We start from the raw sequence: 20,768 nt of genomic DNA, 5'->3' as shown, positions 1-20,768 counted from the left end.
CACACTGGTGATAGGAATATAAAATGGTGCAGCCAGTATGGAAAACATTTTGGAGGTTTCTCAGTAAATTAAACATAGAATTACCATATGACCCAGTAATTCCACTCTTATGTATAGAACCAAAATTGAGAATAGGTATGCAAACCAAAATTTCTAGAAGAATGTTCATAGCAGCATTAGCCACAATAGCCAAATCATGGAAACAACCTAACGTCCATAAATGAAAGAATGAATTTTTTTAAATCTTCACCTGAGGATATGCTTATTGATTGCAGAAAGAGAGGAAGGGTCTAAGGGATGGGGAAATCATACACACACACACACACACACACACACACACACACACACACGGAGAGAGAGACAAACAGCTATACATTGATGTGAGAAACACCGATTCTGTCTGCGCCCAGACTAGGGATCAAAACCACAGCCTAGGTATGTGCCCTGACTGGGCATCAAACCCAAAACCTCCTGGTGTATGGGATGTTGCTCCAACCAACTGGAGCCACCTGGCCAAGTCAGGAATGAGTATTTTAAAAGTGGTATAAGCCAAATAATACAATACTATTCAGCCAAAAGGGAAGAAATTCTGATGCCTGCTACAACATGTACAAAATCTTGAAAACATTAAGTGAAAGAAGCTGGACACAAAAGGCCACATATTGTAGGAGTCCATGTGTACGAGATGCCCACAACAGGCAAATCCACAGGAAGCACACTGGTGATTTCAGGGCTGGGAGCAGGGGGAGAGAGGGAGTGAATGCTTGCTTAATGGGTGTAGGGTTTTCTTTTGGGGTGGCAAAAAGTTTTCCGAACTTGATGGAGGTTGTGGTTGCACAATAGTGTAAATGTACTAAATGCCACTGAATTATAAATGTTAAAAGATTCACTTCTATGTCATGTGAGTTTCACCCCCCCCCCCCTTTTTTTTAGAAAAAGGAACAAAGCACTGGTGCATACTACAGCTGACCCTCGGACTACACGGGGTTCAGCAGTGCCGACTGCTGTGCGGTGGAAAATCTGCGTACACCTTAACTTGGCCCTCCACATTCAAGGATTCCCAGCCTCTAGTCAATCCTTGGCAACACGAGTCTGAACTGCAATGGTCAATTGAACTTCAGACAATTAAACCAAGCAGGGCCAATTGAAATGTATGAATTAATTGAAAAAAAAATCCACATTTAAGTGGACATTCACAGTTAAAACCTGCTATGTTCGAGGATAAGCTATACAATGTGAGAACCTTGCAAATATTATGCTACGTAAAAGAAGCCAAATATAAAAGGCCACATACTGTATGATTTTACTCAGATTAAATAACCTTGAATAGGCTAATACATAGAGGTGGAAAGACTGGCTGCCTCCAGAGGGCAGGGGAAGGGACATGGGAGTGGCTGCTTACTAGGTATGGGGTTTCCTTTTGGGGTGATGAAAAAGTCTGAAACTAAATAGTGGTGATGGTTACATACAATCATGAATGCACTTGATGCCATTTAAATTATACATGTCAAAATGGTTAAAATGGTAAACGATGTTATTATGTGCATTTTACCATATCTAAAAAAATGCTTACCTCACACAATGGTTAGGAGTGTTCAACAAATCCCTAAGGGAACAGTGCTGAGCACAGTACTGAACACAAAGTGATTAAGGTTTATATCTTTTTATCAATGTGGTGAGTTTATAGCGTCAGACAAAAAAAGGCTTTGAAGGAAGTTTGGTGGGAAATCAGAGATTGAGGGAAGAGATCCAGGCAGATGCTGACAACCCAAATGAAATGAATTCTGGGACGGCTCTGGGGTCTGATGCCGACAAGTGCAAACCGATCAGGGCTTGGAGACTTCGGTACCCCAAGGGCAGATGTATCATTTCTACCTGAGAGCTTTGCCCAGTATCTCTGTGAAAACATAATCAACTGCTGAGCCTACTGTTCTGTAGAAGCCATGAGGCAAGGGAAGTGTTTTCCAAACATTTTCTTTACTGAAGAGGGATCCAACAGTGGCATCGTGTTTTAACCATTTGAACACAGTAACACAGAGTTTCTCCTTCAAGATCACTGGGTCCAGCTTCCTCATCTTATAATGGAGGGAAGTGAGGCCCAGAGAGATAAAGCGACTTGTGCACAGTCACCGAGAAGAACTAGGCCCCAAACCCAGACCTCTTGGGACTCCCATAGAGGAAACGCATTAATTGCCAGGATGTGTTCATTGTTGGGCTATGAGTCAAGCATGCCAGCAACAGCGGCCTGCAGGCTCTGGGTGGTCCCACCCTGGTTGGGCTGGCATTCCGAGGCAGGTGAGGGAACATGCGTCCCAGCAGGCTGGTGCTGGGCCCTGACTGTAAATAGTCTACCCTCTCTGGTTCCACTGACAGCAACCTAATTCACAGACACAGCTTCATGAGGAGCTCAGGAATGATCCCATTCGATGTGCTGCACAGCGATAAAAGTGGGGGAAGCCCCGTGACCCACAGGGAGCAGCAGCTGCCCTGGAAACAGTTTATTGTGTTCAGTATCACAGGGTGCATTAGAAGCAGGGCCGAGCAGAGTGTGATGAATGGATTCATTTACAGTCGGAGAAACAACAGGACTCCTTTGACAGGGCGCTTAAATTCTGAATTCCCAGTTCAGTGGAGGGGAGATCAAAATGAATTGAGGGGGGTGTGGCAAAGCAGGCCTGTCTGGGCAGCCCATCTGACAGCTCAGAGAGCTGCCCTATTCTCCAAAGGCAGGGGGCACTGAGTGCCCTGTGGTTTTATCACAGGGCCCTTTCCTCCTCTCTACTCTGCTCACTGCTGGAGCAAACAATCCTGAAAGGCATAAAAATGGTACCAGGGAGGGGGCCCTGAATGGAGGTGAAGCAGCCCTGAATCCAGGCCTGGCTCGGCCACCAAATTCCTTTTGTGACATTGAGTAAGTCACACTACCCATTCCTACAATGAAGGGACAAGAATGAATAGCGGTCTAGTATCTCCCCTCTTTGATGTCGCACCCAAACCAGGCTGCAAACCTGGAGTAAGTGTTCCACCCTCTCTGGCCACAGCCTTGCTGCCAAACGGGTTGGGCGTTTGTGGTCCTGGGCCAGCTCCAGCACACGTTGGGGAGCGGGCAACAGGACCACTGCAAGGAGCACAGCGGTCCAAGGCGACTTCCTTCCTGCTCTGCCTCTTCCCACCCAGATGTTCTCTAAAGGGAGCCCTCTGTGACCTGGACAAACCCTTAATACTCTGGAGGGCCCATCACCAGGATTCTTGGATTAATTGAAAAAACAAAGTGATACTTAGGCTTTTTCTGGCCCAAAAGTTCTCTGGAGCTGGGTGGCTGGGGACAAGGGAGCAGCCCCAAATAAAAGGATACTAAACAAAGGAAGACCCATCGTAGAAGGAGTAGTAAAACTTGAAGGGCTTCTTGGCTCCCTTCCACTCCTGAGACTGCCGGCCGAAGTGAGCACGGGAGACTTGAGGCTGGTGAAGGACGGCAATAGCAACCTGAGCACCGGAAGAGTTAGGTTGTTGGGAGCTCGGGGTCTGAGCGTCCCCTTTCGGGGTCGGTGTTGGATGATAAGGCACCTTTATCCTATAGTTGCGTAAGATCATGGGGTAGAAGACATTCTTCCCTTTCCATGAGGCTCTTTCGGCTTCTCTGCAGGGAAGGAGGCAACGTATCTTCTAGCCACTTGGCTCTCACTCACCAGGGAGGCTCTCTGCAGCCCCGCCCCAGCTCCCAAGACTCCCATGCCATTTCCCTGTCCCAGAAGTACCTGTTCCCACCCCACACTCCTCATCCTTAAAGTCAGTATTTCTAGGAAGAACTGGGAAGGGACTGGTACAGCTGTGAGATCAGCCCTTTCCACCTTCAGTGCTAGGTGAGGACCCATGGAGAGGGGCTGTGTGCAGAAGTGGGGTCTGGGGGAAATGGAGGCTCTGCTCACTCTCTAGTCCTGAGGTTACAGGAAAAGAGAGCTTCCTTCCAGAGTGTCCAAGGAGCAAAACCGAGTGGCCTCCTTTTACCCACATTCTGTAGCTGCAGTAATACTTAAGGGCCAGGGAGCCCAAGACATATATGGCTTAGATGTGACTAAGTTTTAAGTTCTTTATGGCCCATGGTCTGGGCCTTCAGAGACATAGAGACTTAGCTTGCTAGGACTTATGGGACCCATAAAATCATATATATCACTAATTATCCATGTCAACATTTTCTGTTTGTTTTTAGAGGTGTGTCTTTGTTTCGTAGGAGAACCCTGACAAGTTATTTTAAGAAAGAAACATTCAGGGTCCAAAGGCTACACTTGCACGGTAAGAAGTCCCGTAAAGGGGTATCACTGGTGAGGAGACCAAGGTCAATGCCTGGGGGTCAGCCCCACCTGAGCTGTGGGGCCTCAAGCAATGCCTCAGTTTCCTCACTCACAAAATGGGCAAACATCCACGTTCCTCATAAGACTGTATAAGGACTGGAAAGGATGGTGATGGACTGTCCCCAACTGTCACTGTTGTTAGGGGCACCAAGTACCTGACAGTCCCTGACACTCAGGCACTTTTGTGATTTCCCCTTGAGGCACACAAATGACTGGCAGACGTGCCCTTCCCTCCCACCCACCCCCAACCACGGAGGTGCTCACATGTGGCGACACATCTCCTGCAGCTTCTCCCGGGCCTCAGGGCAGGGGTCGCTGAGCTGCGCGTTGTCAGAAGTTGCCATTTTTCGTTGAGAGGGTGATGTGGACATCTCTTCTAAAATTTTTGGTTTGCCTGTAGCTGGAGATACAGAGGTTAAGGACAGAGTTTTAGAAAATGCCTTCTTCGGGGGAAGAGAGGTAGGGGGCGCAGGAGGCAGGATCCCCTGAAAGTTAAAATAATTCGGAGAGTTGTTGATGCTTCCTGGGGACAGGAATCCCTGTTTTATAAGCTCCCTTATGAGAGTTGACGTCACTCTGAGTCAACTAAGCGTGTGTCAGGAATAGACTTGTGCAAAGTGATGAATCCAACTATTTTTCCCCAAGGATGGCCTGGTTCTAGGCGGGGAGGGCACAGACATGCCACCATGGATGCCAAAGAGATTCCCTTCTGATATTTCTGATCAAAGAAAAAAGTTGCAATTCTCCCTCATCTGGCTTCAATACTTCTCTGATGTTGCCTACACTCAGGCCTTCTGCAGAGGGCAGTGTGGTCCCACTGGGTATTGGACTGCAATTGTTTTTTTAACATTACAGTAAAACACACAAAACAAAAATGTACTACCATAACCATTTTTAAGTGAACAGTTCAGTGGTGTTAAATGTAGTCACACTGTTGCCCAACCATTACCACTATCCATCTCTGTAACTCTTTTTATCTCATGAAATTACAACTCTGTGCCCATTAGACAGTAACTGCCATTCCCCCTCCACCTGCCCCTGGAAACCACCATCCTACCTTCTGTCTCTACAAATTTAACTACTCTGTGTACCTCATCTGAGTGGAGTCACACAGCACTTGTCTTTTTGTGACTGCTTTATTTCATGTACCATGAAGTCCTCAAGGTTCATCCTGTTGTAGCAATTTCCTTTCTTTTTAAGGTTGAGTGATGTTTCATTGTGTGAGATTGCATTTTCTGTATCTGTTTATCCATTGATGGACACTTGGGTTGCTTCCACATTTTAGCCATTGTGAATAGTGCTGCTATGAACACCGGTGGACAAATATCACTTTGAGACCCTGCTTTTAACTCTTTTGATACAGTGGAATTGCTGGATCTTATGGAATTGCATTTTTAATTTTTAGGACTTGCCACACAACTTTCCACAGTGGCTGTACCATTTTTACCTTCTTTAACTCTTGGTGCGTGTGTGTATATGTGTGTGTGTGTGTGTGTGTGTGTGTGTGTTATGATAGTAGACATCTTGCTGGTGTAGCATGCAGTAGCATCTCAGTGTAGTTTTGATTTGTATTTCCCTAGTGATTAATAATGATGAGCATCTTTCATGTATTGATTGGCCATTTGTGTATCTTCTTTGGAGAAATATCTATTGAAATCCTTTGCTTATTTTAATTCAGGTTGGTTGTTTTTTTGTTGTTGTGGAAGTTTAGAAGTTCTCTATATATTCTGGATATCAATCCTTATCAGATATATGATTTACAAATATTTCCTCCCATTAGTTGGACTGCATTTTGCTCTGTGGATTGTGTCTTTTGTTGTACAAAGTGAAAAAAATTCCATTGAAGTCCAGTTGGTCTATTTTTCCTTGTGTTGCCCATGCCTTTGGTGTCATATCCATGAAATCATTGTGAAATCCAATGTCATAAAGCTTTTCTCCAATGTTTTCTTCTAGGAGTTTTATTGTTTTGGTTCTTGCATTCAGGTCCTTGGTCCATCTGAAGTTAATCTTTGTAAATGGTCTTAGGTAAGGGTCCAACTTCATACTTTTGCAGGCAGATGTCCAGTTTTCCAGCACCATTTGCTGAAAAGCCTGTCCTTCCCCGATTGAATGGTCTTGGCACCCTTGTCAAAAATATTTGATCATATACGCAAGAGTTTTCTTCTGGGCTCTCTATTCTATTCCTTTGATTGCTGTAGCTTTGTAGTAAGTTTTGAAATCAGAAACTGTGAGTCCTCTAATTTTGCTGTTTTTTTTTAAAGATGTTTTTGGCTATTCAGGGGTCCCTTGACAGTCCACATGAATTTTAGGATGAGTTTTTCTATTTCTGCAGAAAACATAATTGGGGTTTGGATAGGGATTGAATTAACTTGTAGATTGTTCTGAGCATTACTAACACTTTGACAATATTAAGTCTTCTAATCCATGAACATAGGATGTGTTTCCATTTATGTATGTATCTTTTAATTGTAATGTTTTATAGTTTTCATTGTACAAGTCTTTCATCTCCTTGGTTAAGTTAATTCCTAAGTATTTTATTCTTTTTGCTGCAATTGTACATGAAATTGTTTTTCTAATTTCCTTTTCCAATTGTTTATTATTCATGTATGGAAATGCAACTGATTTCTGTGTGTTGATCTTATCCTGCTACTTTGCTGAATTTATTTATTAGTTCTAACAGGGGTTTTGGTGGGATCTCTGGGGTTTAAATATATAAGATTATGTCATCTGCAAACAGAGATAATTTTATTTCTTCCTTTCCAATTTGGATGCCTTTTAAAAAAGTTCTTTATTTTGGGCAGAAGGGAAGGGAGGGAGAAAGAGAGGGAGAGAAACCATGCTTGGCTGTCTCTCATGTGCCCCACACTGGGGGACTTGGCCCACAACCCAGGCGTGTGCCCTGACTGGGAATGGAACCAGAGAACTTTGGTTTGCAGACCAGTGCTCAATCCACTAAGCCACACCAGCTGGAGTGCAATTTGGATGCCTTTTATTCCCTTTCTTGTCTAATTGCTCTAGCTAAAATTTCCAGTACTATATTGAATAGAGGTGGTGAAAGCAGGCATCCGAGCCTTGTTCCTAATCTCAGAGGGAAAGCTTTCAGTCTTTCCCCATTGAGTGTAATGCTTGCTGTGGGTGTGTCATATATGACTTTGATTATGTGGAGGTGGTTTCCACATAAATAACATATTTCAAAAATAATATTTAAAATACTGATCGTATTTTTTAAACATATTACTCTTTTAAATCATGTAGAAAAATGCAGTTACAAACCACTGTTACAATATGATTACTTTTATAATTGGCCATGTTTTTACTTTTATTGAAATCTTTATTTCTCTTCATGGCTTTGAGGTACTGTCTAGTGTACTTTGTCTTTTAAAAAATTATTTATTTATTTATTTATTTTAAAGATTTTATTTATTTGTTTTTAGAGAGAGAGGAAGGGAAGGAGAGAGAGATGGAGGGAAACATCAGTGTATGGTTGCCTGTTGCGCACCCCAGGCGTGTGCCCTGACTGGGCACCTGGGCTAGCATGCTTTCATCTTGCAGAACTGCCTTAAGCGCTTCTTGCAGGCTTAGGCTGGTGATCACAAACTCCCTCAGGTTTTGTTCATCTGGGAATGTTTTAATATCTCACTTTTGAAGGACAGTTTTGCTGGATATAAAATTCTTGGTTAAAAACTTTTCTTTTAATGCTTTGAATATATAGATTCATATCTGTGGCCTCCAAAGTTTCAGATGAGAAATCTATTGATAATCTTATTGAGGATTACTTGTATATAATGATTGCTTTTCTCTTGCTGCTTCCAAGATTCTCTGCCTTTGTTTTTTGAAAGTTTGATTATAATGGCTTCTTTGGTGCTTATATTCAGGTCTTTCATCAAATTTGGGAATTTTTCAGTCATTATTTCCTCAAATATTTTCTATGTCCCTCTCTCTCTCTCTCTTCTCCTTCTGGGACTCCCACATTACATATGTCACTCCAGTTGATAATGTCCCATGGGTCCCTTAGACTCTGTTCATTTCTTTTCCATCTTTTCTTTCTGTTCTTCAGATTTAATAATTTCCATTGCCCTGCCTTCAAGTTTTCTGACTCCTTCATCTGCTTTCTCACATCTGTAGATGATACTGCTTTGTGTTTGTTGCACTTATTTTTACAGTTATCTTCTGTGACAAGTGTTAGATGGTATGAGGATATGACAGCAAGAAATTGTAGAGATTATCCTCCAGGACTGTAGTTATAGAGGCATATTTTCAGGTCCTGCCTTCTTCTGAGGTTCTATTGCCCACCCAACTGCAACCTCATGCTCTCTGTGGATATATGCAGGATCAACTTCACCTTGTTTTCAAGAATAAAGTCTAGATTCACATCAGGGGCATTTCTCAGGCTCCAATTGAGCCCTGAGGGCATCAGACGGAGTTTTCATCACTGTCTATCTATCAAGCCTTGGGGTTTTTGGATAGTGTGTGAGTACTGTCTCTGGTGTATTCCACCCTGAGCGTTTCCTGGTCCCTTCCCTAACTCCTCCTGCCACCAGAGACCAGTGATTTGACCCTGAGACGCAATTACCAGCTGGCTGACTCCTGGAACTTCTGTTGGCCTAAGAATCCATATCTGGCCTACACCTGGTTGCCTTGGGTCCTCAAGGGTGATAGCCTCTTGCTCTCACAAGGAACCATTGTTGACAGACTTCTCTCAGTTCTCTTCTTGTAAAGTTAGGCAACTTCTCAGTAAGAGCTATTGTCCTCTGGGAGTAGGCCCAACCCCTGAAGCCTGTCTGCTCCAAGTGTGCCTGGCCCTACAACTGCAAAGGGGGCCAGCTGGTGAGGTGTGATAGCACATGAGCATGGAGCACATAGGGGAGGTCCAAACCTAAAGTGACTTCAAACTGGAACTGCTCTACAATATGTTGTCCAAACTGGGAAAGATTATACAGTGAAAGCAGACATATTTAATAGTTATGCTAGGACAATAAGCATAACTAGGATAATCCTGGGCAAGAAAGGATGCATGACTACTTACAAACTATTAGGGAAGGTTAATCCATACTAGAATGCATGTGTGAGAATAATTCCAAAAGATAAGAATCTATAAGAAATGCATCATCCTTCAACATATATCCTAATGAAAATGATGAAACATCAAGGCAAATTGCATCCTGGTAGGGTAGAAAGGGAAACAGCCATATCGACAAAGAAACCAACAAAAACATAATTAACTTTTACTTAGGAACTACCTTACTCAAGGTACTAGACTTGAGGTCATCAGGAAGAAAAATCATGAAACCATTGTGTGTCTTGAGGATATTCTGTTTTCCTTCAAAGTGACTGGGTCAATTTAGGGCCAGCTCAGGAAGGGATATGATAAAACCAGGAATACATAAACTGGGATGCCAGAAGTGATATTGTGGGATACTGCACCACAGGGAGAGAAAAGGCATCAACAGAGGTAAAAGAACCAGGGAAATGAGAGGGACGGCTGAATCTACTCTGTGCAGGGGAGCTGACGATGCCAGCCCCATTAGGGAAGGCCTTCTTTGTCTTAGAGTCTGCATGTATAGCCCCGGCATTTAGAACAGTGACTGATGACTAGAAATTATTTAATAAACACTTGTTCACTAACTGAAAGGATATAGGATCAGCTTGATACGGAGACTGAGGCCTGCAGGAAGGCAAATCACATAGCCAGCCAGGGGCAGGGGCAGGGGCAGGAATAAGATCCAAATTTCTCAACTTCCGGCCTTACCTCCAGTGTCTGTGGAAATCAATTAGACAGTCTTTGAGCATCCCTACCTTATGTCGATCCTGCCACCACCTCCTTTGAATGTAGTCCTCCCTGACCTGCTCCATTTTCCCACTCTTCTATCAAAGCTCAAAGAGGAGGGTGGTGGCCTGGAAGCTCCTTGAGCCCTTACCCTGCCTTCTCTAGCCCCAACTCATCTCCTGTCTGAGATTCTGGCTGCACAGTCATTGCTCTACTGTTTGGCCTCATCTGCCACACCCATTCTTTCCCTTAAACCCTTCCTTCTGCTGCATGTCTTCTTCGATAGAATAGGAGTGCCCTCTACGTCTTCTTTGTTTTCTGTGCACAAGAACTGGCCCCATTTAGGACACACCATTAGGTTTTATATCCAAATACTTATCTTCAGACACTGGTTCCCCTACTTGCATTGTGAGTAGGAGCAACACAAACCTCTCTGGTTAAAGGGGCTCAGGCTGGGATACTTAGGAGATGCAAGATGTAGGTTTGAGAGGAGTGTTGCTCCAGGTAAGGAGAAGCACATCTCCAGGAATGGAGGGCATGGGAGTATTCAAGTGGTAAGACTGTACTTTGGAGTAACTAGGTGAGATATGGCAACTTTATGGGAAAGAATCTGTGTCAATAGCTTCTGTCAACAGCCAGGTCATCTGATACATATCCTTCCTATCAGAAAACCAAATCAGACTCTTCTACCTTCACCCCCACTCGCACCCCTACACCTACAGGTGGGCTAAGAGGTCTTACTGGAAATCACTGTTACCTGCTTTCTTCTTGGCTTCCCTTCCAGTTGAGAGGGAAAAACTTAGACAGCCAGTAGAGGACTCATAGATAAGCTGATAAGGCGTGTTCACTCCCATGGCTGAGATGTTCATGAAGGACTCTGGAGTGGAAGAGAAAAGAATTATTTTTTCAATTTTTTAATTTGATTTTTTAAAAACAAAACTATAATATGGACTTTTTGTTCTAGCAGAACGGTAGACCAGCAGAATGGTCGTGTTACACAAAATAACCATCTCTTGGAGTAAAAAGACTTTCTAATGTACAAGCAGGCTCTAAGTAATTAAGGAAAATTAAGATTCCTTCCTACAGTCTCCCCATCCCCCCGCCAATATTTCTCACGAGCGAAGTGACCAGAGCAAGGAGCAGCAAGCAAGGTGCAGGTATAACTGCTGCACGGGGTCAAGAGAGCAAACACTGGGTGAGCTAGAAGGAAATGTGAAGCCATCTGTTTTCCCTTACCCACACCACAAAAATCAGATGCTCCTCCAACATTAGATCAGTCTCTTGCCAGAATCATACTGTCTTCTATAGAATCGTTTGACTATCTGAAAACTTAAGAATTAGGCTCAGCAGACCCATTACACATGGAAAACCTTGATCATTCTTATATAAACTTCAGCAAATCCTTTCCCTTTTTTTCCCCTGAAAATATGGTTGTTAGAAAATGTTAGGCAACTCCTTCATTGACAAATTTCATACAATTTCATAAAGAAAATGGCAAACCTGATTTCACAAGTAGACAAAGGTGATAACCAGAGACTGCATGCTGGATGACGCAGCACGTAATCACTGACCATCGCCAGTGATCCAAAAATTGAAATTAAAACTTTCAGTACCTTATAACTTAGCAGAGAAGCAAAGAATGAACAATAGCCAATGCTAGTAAAAATGGAATAAAAATAGTTAACTCTGTGGTGTAGAGAAAACCCATCAAGAAAGCAATATTTAGTAAGAGCTACATACATATTGAGACCCTTTGCCCCAACAAGACCTCTCCTGGGTAGTCAGTCTGAATCACCAATACAGCAGAAATAAGGAGTGATGTGTCTAGAGTTGTGTATTGCAATGCATATTATACTACTAACTTAAAAACCTGGAAACCTAAGCATTTGGTTAATTATGGAACACAAATTAACAGGACTTGGTCATAGCTTTGATCTACCTCACATTATAAGATGGTCTAGAAAAGCAAAATTCATGCAAAATAAATGAATTTGCATCTTCTTTTTAATGCCTTGAAAAAGCTACCTAATGCAAGTCCTTCTAAGATGAATGCTTTTCCAGAAGAAATATATTCTTCATTTATATTTTGTCATTTAGATATTTTTTCTTCAAACTCTAGGCTCATTTAAAGAAAGGAGTGTCTCAAACAGATGTGGCAACAACACAAGAGATGTCCTGGGCAATGTGATGGGGCGGGGCGGGGGGGGGAGGGGGAGGCTTTCCCAGGGCTCCACTAAGGCAGCAGGATACAGGCATCACCAAAAAGCTCTCTCCAGAGTTCAGCTCTCAGCAAATTCCTGCCCACTAGATTAAGCACAACCCACAAGGGACACCAGAGGCTTCTGTGGCACAAGTGAACGCTTGAGACTCCGCAAGACACTTCAATACTTCCTGAGGTGGAGTGCTAATGGTGATGGCCATTTCCTTTTCAAGGTGAGGGAATAGAATGTTCTGGTGGGAGAACACCATGGGCAGGTCTGGGGGAGGGTGCGCTTGGGCCAGAGCTACCATGGCCTTTCCCCATGGGACTCTCCTCACTCATAAACAGACCAAGGGGCACCTGACCTCCCCCCAGATGAGATGGACCTCTAATCCCTATTAGGAACACAAGGTACAGAACTCCATACAAGCCAGTAACCATCTGCAGAAACAGTTACAGCACATTTAGGGGACCTGTGTTACCCAGCACTGCTGATCCCAAACAGGAGTCCCCTAAAACGGAGAACTCCACTGTATGGTAAACAGTGTGGGGGGAAATGTTTGGCACTTTATCTTTAAAAAGGAAAACAAAATTTATCAAAGTAGCCTTATTTTATCTTGTATTTAACAAAAATTCATTGATACTGTAGCACATGCTAATTCTTATGAAAACTAAAAGCTGTGTCAATTTTTTGATGCAGTGTCATCTTCTTAGAACAGGAGTCCCTTCATGGTTGTTTTTTGCAAAAAATGTCCAAGAGCATTACCGATTTTTATTCCTAATTCTTTGATACCCAAACCATCCCTTCTCCATGGAGTCACTATTTCCCTAGACAGTTTCCTGTCTTCAGCAGTTGACGAGCTTTGCTCCACTGCACCACTCATCAGCGGCGACACATGGGGACCGAGCAGCTCTCTGACATCAAGTGCACCGACCTCAGGAAATCCACATTTCCCCCTAAGGACTGCAGTTTTACTGACTGTATCTTATGGGTGAGGGCAAATGGCTATAAGATACAGTAGCCCTGGGAGATACATCCAAGACCCTCAGTGGATGTCTGAATCTGCAGACAGCACCAAATCCTATGTATACTATACACACATACCTATGGTGAAGTTTAATTTATAAATTAGACTCAGTAAGAGATTAACAACAATAAAATATAACAATTATAACAATATACTGCAATAAAAAGTAATGGGAATGTGGTGCTCTCTCCCTCTTGCCAGTAATTTTTATATTTTTCAGTCCAAACCTATTCCCAAATGTGCAGCCATTCCTCGCTTGTAGTAAGTGGCCCAGCGCCACTCATTTCTGGGGATCCCTTGCTGAAGTCTTCATACAGATAAGCTCAGTGCTTTCTGGAGCAACGTGTTGCCATCAGCCAGAACACATGTTCTGTTCATGTCTTCTATGCAAAGATTGAATGCCTTTTCCATCTTAACGAATGCTTATCACACACTGTGGCTATAACTTTTTGTAGTTTGAGATGCAACAGCAAAATCAGCATGCATTTCTTTTTCCTTTCTTCACAGTTTCATGGGTAGAAGATTGTTCTTATCGTAGATCTTAGCAATCTCAGCATATAGTTTTTTTTCTTTATTTATTGTGCCTAGAAGTTTTATTTTTTTTTTCAATTAAAATTTTTTTTTTCAGTTTAAGGAAGCACTGTACAGCTTCTTTGTGGCACATCCCAATTGCCAGCGCCACCACTCTCGCCCTTTGGGGCATTACTAAGTAGAGGAAGGGTGACTTGAGCATGAGGCCTGTGATTCCATGACGGTGGATTTGAGGACCACGAGGGCTACAGTGACTGGTGGGGGAGAAGTGTCCACAGTGCAGAGACTCTGGACAAAGGGAGGATTCACATCCTGGGTTGGATGGAGTCAGACAGCAAGAGACTTCATCACACAACTCAGAATGGCACACAATGTAAAACTTATGAATTGTTTATCCTGGAATTTTCCATTTAATATTGTCAAATCCTGGTTGACCATGGGTAACTGAAACTACTGAAAGTGAAACTGCAGATAAGGGGGAAACATCAATGCTGTATAAATTTTTTATGCTTCTTTTTGAAATCTCCTGACAGCAACGACTTTAGGCATTCAAAACGAATACTTGTCTATCCACCAAGTCTAAGAGATACAATATTACAGATGTGACTGGATCACTGTGTCATCCACACCCCATTCCCCTCCACCCCTCTCCAAAGGTCACATCCTCCAATTTTATACTTGCATACTTGTACTTTGTATATCGTACCAACAGGTGATATATTATTACTTTGCAATCTTTTAAATTTTATTCACATAGTATCATCCCAAATGTATCTTTCTATAACTTGCTTCTTTTCTACTTAACACTATTTTTTGAGATTTATCTCTATTGATATATGAGCTTTAGTGCTTGGTTCATTTTCATTTTCACTTCTCATTATGCCCCATTGTTTAAATAGACTCTAACATACTTGGGTTTTTTCCCCTGTTGATGGACATTTAGGTTGTTTTCAATTTTTTGTGCTCAAAACAATTCTGCAATATACGTTGTGCCAAGTACGATTTCTTGCACACATGTGCTAAGTATGACGCTCAAGTATGGTCTGTGGACTGGGATAAACCCACACCTGGCCACGATCATGTGTGCACAGTTCAGAGTAAACATTTAGAAGCCCTTGCAGTAATTTGATGTTGCTGTGACATCTTTATCATATTTTTTAAAAGGGTTAGTCCACAAGAGATTGAAAATTTGCAAATTCACTGCAGGATAGTTTGAGAAGCACAGCTCTGGGGAATGACCTAGAAAAAAACCCTTGCTCTGTTGTAAGGTGTTAAAGCATCTTCCACCTCACAGATGCCACCAAAATGCTCTCCATGGGAACTGCAGCAATTTATATGCTCACCTGCAGCATTCGAGACTCTCTGTTGCTCCACATCCACCTCAACTCTTGGAAATGTCAAACATTTAGACTGGGGGTTTGACCTTCCCATTACACTCTGGTACTGCTTGAATTTTCACCAAAGGGCTGAAGCTCAGGTACCCACCTTTACTCATCGGTACAACATCATAGGTACTTCTCCCAGCTGCACCAATCAGGTAGTTGAAAGCCATCTCCTTGGCATTGAGGTGGAGGAGCTGGCTGGCCTCTACAAAGCGCCTTGTGATGTCCAGGGGGTTGGCACCTACTAAAGGAATTACCAAAGCAACTCATTTTCCTCCCAGCATGTGGCTAATGCTTCCAGAAAAGGATTGTCATAAGTGGCCCAAGAAATAAGGGTAGAATGGGGATCTACACAGTGTTAAGTGTAAGGAGGCTCCCAACAGAAGGGTCTCAAGTTCCAAAACCTGTCAGGTGGCACATTGCTCTGCCTACCTTGCCCTTCTCTCTTCCATACCCACAGATCTGGGTACCAAGGTGGTTGGCATTTAAAATAATACAGTATTTAGGTTTGATTACTGATGTGGCTCCAGGTCCTGGACTTGATCTTGGGATGACACCCTCACCATGGATGCACCTCACTTCTCAACTCTCCCTGATTCTGGCTCTATCGGGCTCTGTCCTTCCACCCACTGACCATCCCTCCTGACTGGCAACTCCACATGCTTCCTCCTCCTGGGTGCTGCCTCTCTTCGCTCTCCATCATTTCTACAAACTCCACCCTTCAGGACCTCTGACCTCACACTGTTGTCCATTGCCAACCTTCCAGTCTTGGCTCTGCAAAGTTGGGGAGTGGGAAGAAAAACTAGAGAGCAGAAAGGGGTGAAAGGATGATTCTCGGGTGGTCACGAAAGGAGTCCCAGTCCTACAGCAGACCCATGGCCGCCACTGTTCCTAGTGCCCTATCACCTATGGCACCCACCCCATCACCTGTTTGGGGCGGGTGCCATAGACACACACCCATGAGTCGGGGCAGACCCTTCTGGGCCCATAAAAAATGGAGAAGAATCTGACCGGCCAGACTTACCAGACACAGACTCCACCATGGCCTTCATCTTTAGGGTGAGCAACTCTGTCAGCAGGTGGATAGACTGCCGCTGGAACTTGTGCAGGATGTCCTGCCTGGACCGTGCCCGATGGCCGGGGGTGGGAATCTGGGTGGTGAACTTGGCTGGCCCAGTGGATGCGGTCGGCATCGGTGGGGGTGGGACTGGTGGTGGCAGCGGCTTCTTCTGGATAGGAACCTGCACAGGGGTTGATTCCGCAATCACCACAGGTGGTGTTCCAATGCTGATCTCCAGGCCCAGGATGTCCGACGGGGTAGGCACCATGGGGTCAGTGATGAGCTCCTCCCAAGTGAACTCAAAGATGTTTCTGATGCCCTTAGGGATAGCGATGCTTGCGTTCCGGCACATGATGAGTAGTTTGGAGATTCGGGCCAGCAGCTTGGGGGCCATGGCCGTGTACTGCAGGTACAGTTCTCGGTTACTCTTGATGTCATTCATGTTGCTGGAGCATGCATACTGTTAGGTAACACTGTCCATCTTGGACCACAGGGACCTTCAGCTGAAGAGTCAGAGCACCCTGAGATGTGAGTGAGAGCGAAAGTTCTCACCTAAGGTGAAGGCTTGGAGACAGAATGGAAGTGCTGAAATGGCCCTTCTAGGTCATCGAGCCAGCAGGTCCTATCCAGAAAGGATGAGAATTGGTCACTCCCTCCACCATAGGGCAAAGGGATGACCCTTCCTGCTCTTCTTCCCAGAGAAACCTCAGATGGACCCGCATTACTGAGTCACTTTGGGGAGGGCCTGGGGATGAGCAGATTCCAGAAAAGCTTCCAGGAACAGTCACACAACCTGAGTTCCTGCAGAGGGACCACCCTGGGGGCTGGAGGAATGGAAAGAATGGGGAAGAGAGAGAGGTTCCATCGTACCTTTTGTCGTTAGAGAGCTGAGGGCGGAAGATCTGCTTGTGGTCTATTAATAACAACTTGCAAAAACAAAAAAGTGTTTCATCAGCTTTCTCTGGAGGAAGGTGATGCGCTTCCTGGTTGGGTAAGCTCCTGTTTGCAATGCAAGGGCAGGCATAGAGTTACTCAACAGGTGCAACCCAGGGCAGACAGGAAAAAATGAGGAGAATGAGTTTTCTTAATTCAATGACTGATATCATTTGCCACATTTCACAAAAATCTAAGATTTGATGTGACTGGTGCACCATCCTACAGGGGAAAAAATCAGCATAAGAAGTCACTGACTGTAGGACATACCACAATTTCAGAGATGTTAAAATGAGGGGAAATGTGTATCTTATAACCACTAAACTAAAATAGTATTTTCCTACTTTAATAAGACTTCTCAGGGGTTCTGGGTGCTCATCAAGCGGACCTGTGTGGCAGGGAGGTTAGCAGAGAAGTGCATGCCTGTCTGGGAGAGCTGAACACCATTAGATGCTACTAGGTGGTTTTTACCGACATTCTTCTAAATTGTGTTTTATTCTTATCTTCTTACTTTATACCAAAAATAGACCACTAGTTGAAGAGAGAGAGTGTGAAGAACAGTTTGATGAACACAATATGGCTAGGGAAAAAAAACCCCTGCAAATAAACTTCCAGGGTGTTTAATCAGATCTGAAAGTTTCATTCACTTGATTAAAACGAACTCCATGAGGACATACCATTGTCCCTGTGTCAATCTAAAATACATTAACAAAAATATAAAGTCACTTCCTGATCTTACACTACACAAAAATGATTTCATTTCTGAGGGGCTCTGTGAGAATGTGAGCCTCTATAAAAGATGCTCAAGAATCCAGAACACATGGAAAGTTGGTCTAAGAGAAGCTGAGGGAGGAAGGGTGCCCCCCACCCCTAATCACCTTTGCCAGCATTGCCATTCCGGGTCAGGGGGCCGCCCCTGTTGTCAGACTCAGATGGCTCCAGTGAGTGCACTTGCCAGGAACGGTGACCTTCAGAGCAGAGGAAAGGCTACTGGCCGGTGCCTTCTGACGACCTGTGTTACCACAGCCTTCCAACCATCCATTCTACTACCTTCGGCCTGACAGTGACTCCCCACCACGTCCACGGCTGTCTTCTCCCACCAGAGAACCTCATTCTTCCACTTTTCAAACCATGTCCTCTGGAGCCACCTCAAGTTCACCATTCCAGGGCCATGCCCCTGCTGCACACCATCCGTGTTTACGGAGCAGGTGCATGTCACGATCTGGTAGGACCAGCCTGAGGCGGGAAGGCCATTATCTCTCTGGTTTTACTGATAAGGAATCAGAGGCTTAGAGACAGAGCTCTTGGTTAGGAGAAGACTGTCTGCAGACTCCTGGCATGGAGGCCTTTCCAAATCCAGCACTCCACCCCCCACGGCCTTTGAGCTGCTTCTGCCCACCTATCAGCAACAAGACTCCAAGGAAAAGGAGCCCGCAGTGCAAGCCCTCCTGACATCCGGCTGACTTGCAGATAAAGTGGCTTCTTATGTCTATTTGCTGACCCCCCAGCATCTATTCCTCAGCTCTGGAGACTCAGAAAAATAGGTTCATTTTTTTTTTTTAATGATAAGTCCACAGAACAAAGAAACAACTCAGAATCTCTGTCATCTGGGCAGCCAGCCAGAGGATCTGACCCTGACCGTGCAGGGCTGATTTTTTTTTTTTTTAAGCCAGGACTCAGATGAAGAGAAGACAAATAAAATCCTTGAAATGTTAACTGGTTTGAGGAACTTCTCCCTGCCCCCTACCAGTTCCTTTCCTGTGAGGTTAATTTTAAAGATGTCTTAGAGATAAAAGCTGATTTTTACAACAGCTTTATTGAGATATAATTCACATACCATACAATTCAGTCTTTTAAAAGTATACAATGGCTTTTAGTATAGTCAAAGTTGTGCAACCAATACTGCTATCTAATTTTAGAACATTTTCATCACCCCATAAAGAAGCCCATTAGCGGTCACTCTCCATTCCCCCTATCCCCAGGCTACCACTAATCTAGTTTCTGTCTCTATAGATTTGCCTGTTCTGCACATTTCATATAAATGAAATCATATAATATGTGGCCTTTTGTGACAAAAGGCCACATATTATATGATTTCACTTTCTAGCACATTTTTTGAGGTTTATGTTACAGTGGGTATCAGGAATCCATTTTTAATAGAATAATAATATCCCATTATATGGCTACACCACAATTTGTTGGTCTAGTCATCATCTGATGGACATTCTGGTTGTTTCCAGTTTTTCTGTCCTGTGGACAGATGCATTCATTTGCTTGATATATACCTAGGAGTAAAATTGCTGAGTTTATGGTAACTAAATGCTTAACACTTTGAGGAACTGCCAGACTGGTTTCCAAAGGGGCTGCACTGTTTTATAGTTCCAACTTAATGTATGAGGTTTCTAATTTCTCCATGTCCTTGTCAACACTTGTTATTATAATGTATTTTTGATTATAGTGCCATCCTAGAGGATATGAAGCGATATCTCATTGTGGTTTTGATTTGCATTTCCCTAAGGACTAGTGATGCTGAGCATCTTTTCATGTACTATTGGCCACTTATACTTTCTTTGGAAAAAAGTCTATTCAACTCTAAAAGCTGGTTTTTTTAAAAAAAATATCATTTTAAATTAAATGCACAAGTAGCCTACATTCATTACCATACACTTATCTCTTCAAAATTCAGCTAGAGGCGACCATGTGTTCCTAGTCAGGCCTATGGGATGAAGGTGGATGCTGTCAGGTAGGACACTGAGAAATCTTTTTAAAGGAGGCTACTTTCATGGAGAGAACCCTTTCTTTACCCACTGCCCTTCTCATTCTTCTGGAATGGATGAGATGGCTGTATCTCCAGCAGCCATTTGGAGCCATGAGGTTACCTTGAGGATGGAAGGCTTGCATCAAAGGGGGCTGAGCAGGGCCAGTACATGCTGGCTCCTGACACTCATGGTCCCCCACACCAGCCCTTAGCCTGCTACCTCCAGACTTGTGTCACATGAGAGCACACCCTCACCTCTTTCGGCCACTTTATTCAGACCCCTTTCTGGCAGTCACGTGGTTTATTGACTGACAACTAGCCATGATGGAACATCATCACTCCCTCCTTTCCACTTACCCAATTTTTACAGTCATTCATTCATTTTTCCATCACTGAGACGTGGCCCTTGCCCTCAAGGAGCTCAGTGTTCATCAGAGCAAAGAGTCTTATGTAACAGACATACAACTGTGTAAGCGCCCCACTGAGGGTTGCCGTAAAGGATGAGTAAGACGTTGCCAGGCACACAGGAAGAAGGCATTTCTGGCCAAAGGAACTGTATGTACAAAGGAACAGAGACATTTAAAGCATGGTGGGTTTGCAGAACTACGAAATGCACCAGTAGGGGTGGGCTCATGGAGGCCTGTGGGAGAGTAGCAGGTGAAGTTGGAAAAGTGATCTAGAATTGGATCACACAGGACCTTGTATGTCATGCTGAAGAATTTGCATTTGTTATAAAATCAAATACTCAGTACAAATA

At 43.8% G+C, this 20,768-nt stretch overlaps 1 protein-coding gene across 1 annotated transcript in view; it reads right to left on the bottom strand.

Annotated features, from left to right (window-relative positions):
* Positions 1 to 17,939, bottom strand: part of C7H3orf20 (chromosome 7 C3orf20 homolog) — a 72,904-nt gene extending 54,965 nt beyond the window's left edge. The window contains exons 1-6 of the mRNA XM_028518430.2: positions 17,191 to 17,939; positions 16,285 to 16,942; positions 15,364 to 15,504; positions 10,877 to 10,996; positions 4,617 to 4,752; positions 3,356 to 3,640 (exon numbers count right to left, since the gene is read on the bottom strand). Of these exons, the coding sequence (XP_028374231.1) occupies positions 3,356 to 3,640; positions 4,617 to 4,752; positions 10,877 to 10,996; positions 15,364 to 15,504; positions 16,285 to 16,762 (1,160 nt within the window). The 5' untranslated portion in view covers positions 16,763 to 16,942; positions 17,191 to 17,939. The remainder of the gene's footprint in view (positions 1 to 3,355; positions 3,641 to 4,616; positions 4,753 to 10,876; positions 10,997 to 15,363; positions 15,505 to 16,284; positions 16,943 to 17,190) is intronic.
* Positions 17,940 to 20,768: the final 2,829 nt, after the last annotated feature.

Source organism: Phyllostomus discolor, chromosome 7, assembly GCF_004126475.2.
Source record: "Phyllostomus discolor isolate MPI-MPIP mPhyDis1 chromosome 7, mPhyDis1.pri.v3, whole genome shotgun sequence".
In the NCBI taxonomy this organism is placed as follows: domain Eukaryota; kingdom Metazoa; phylum Chordata; class Mammalia; order Chiroptera; family Phyllostomidae; genus Phyllostomus; species Phyllostomus discolor.
The sequence above is the reverse complement of the archived record's forward strand: the minus strand, read 5'-3'. Positions and strand labels throughout refer to the sequence as shown.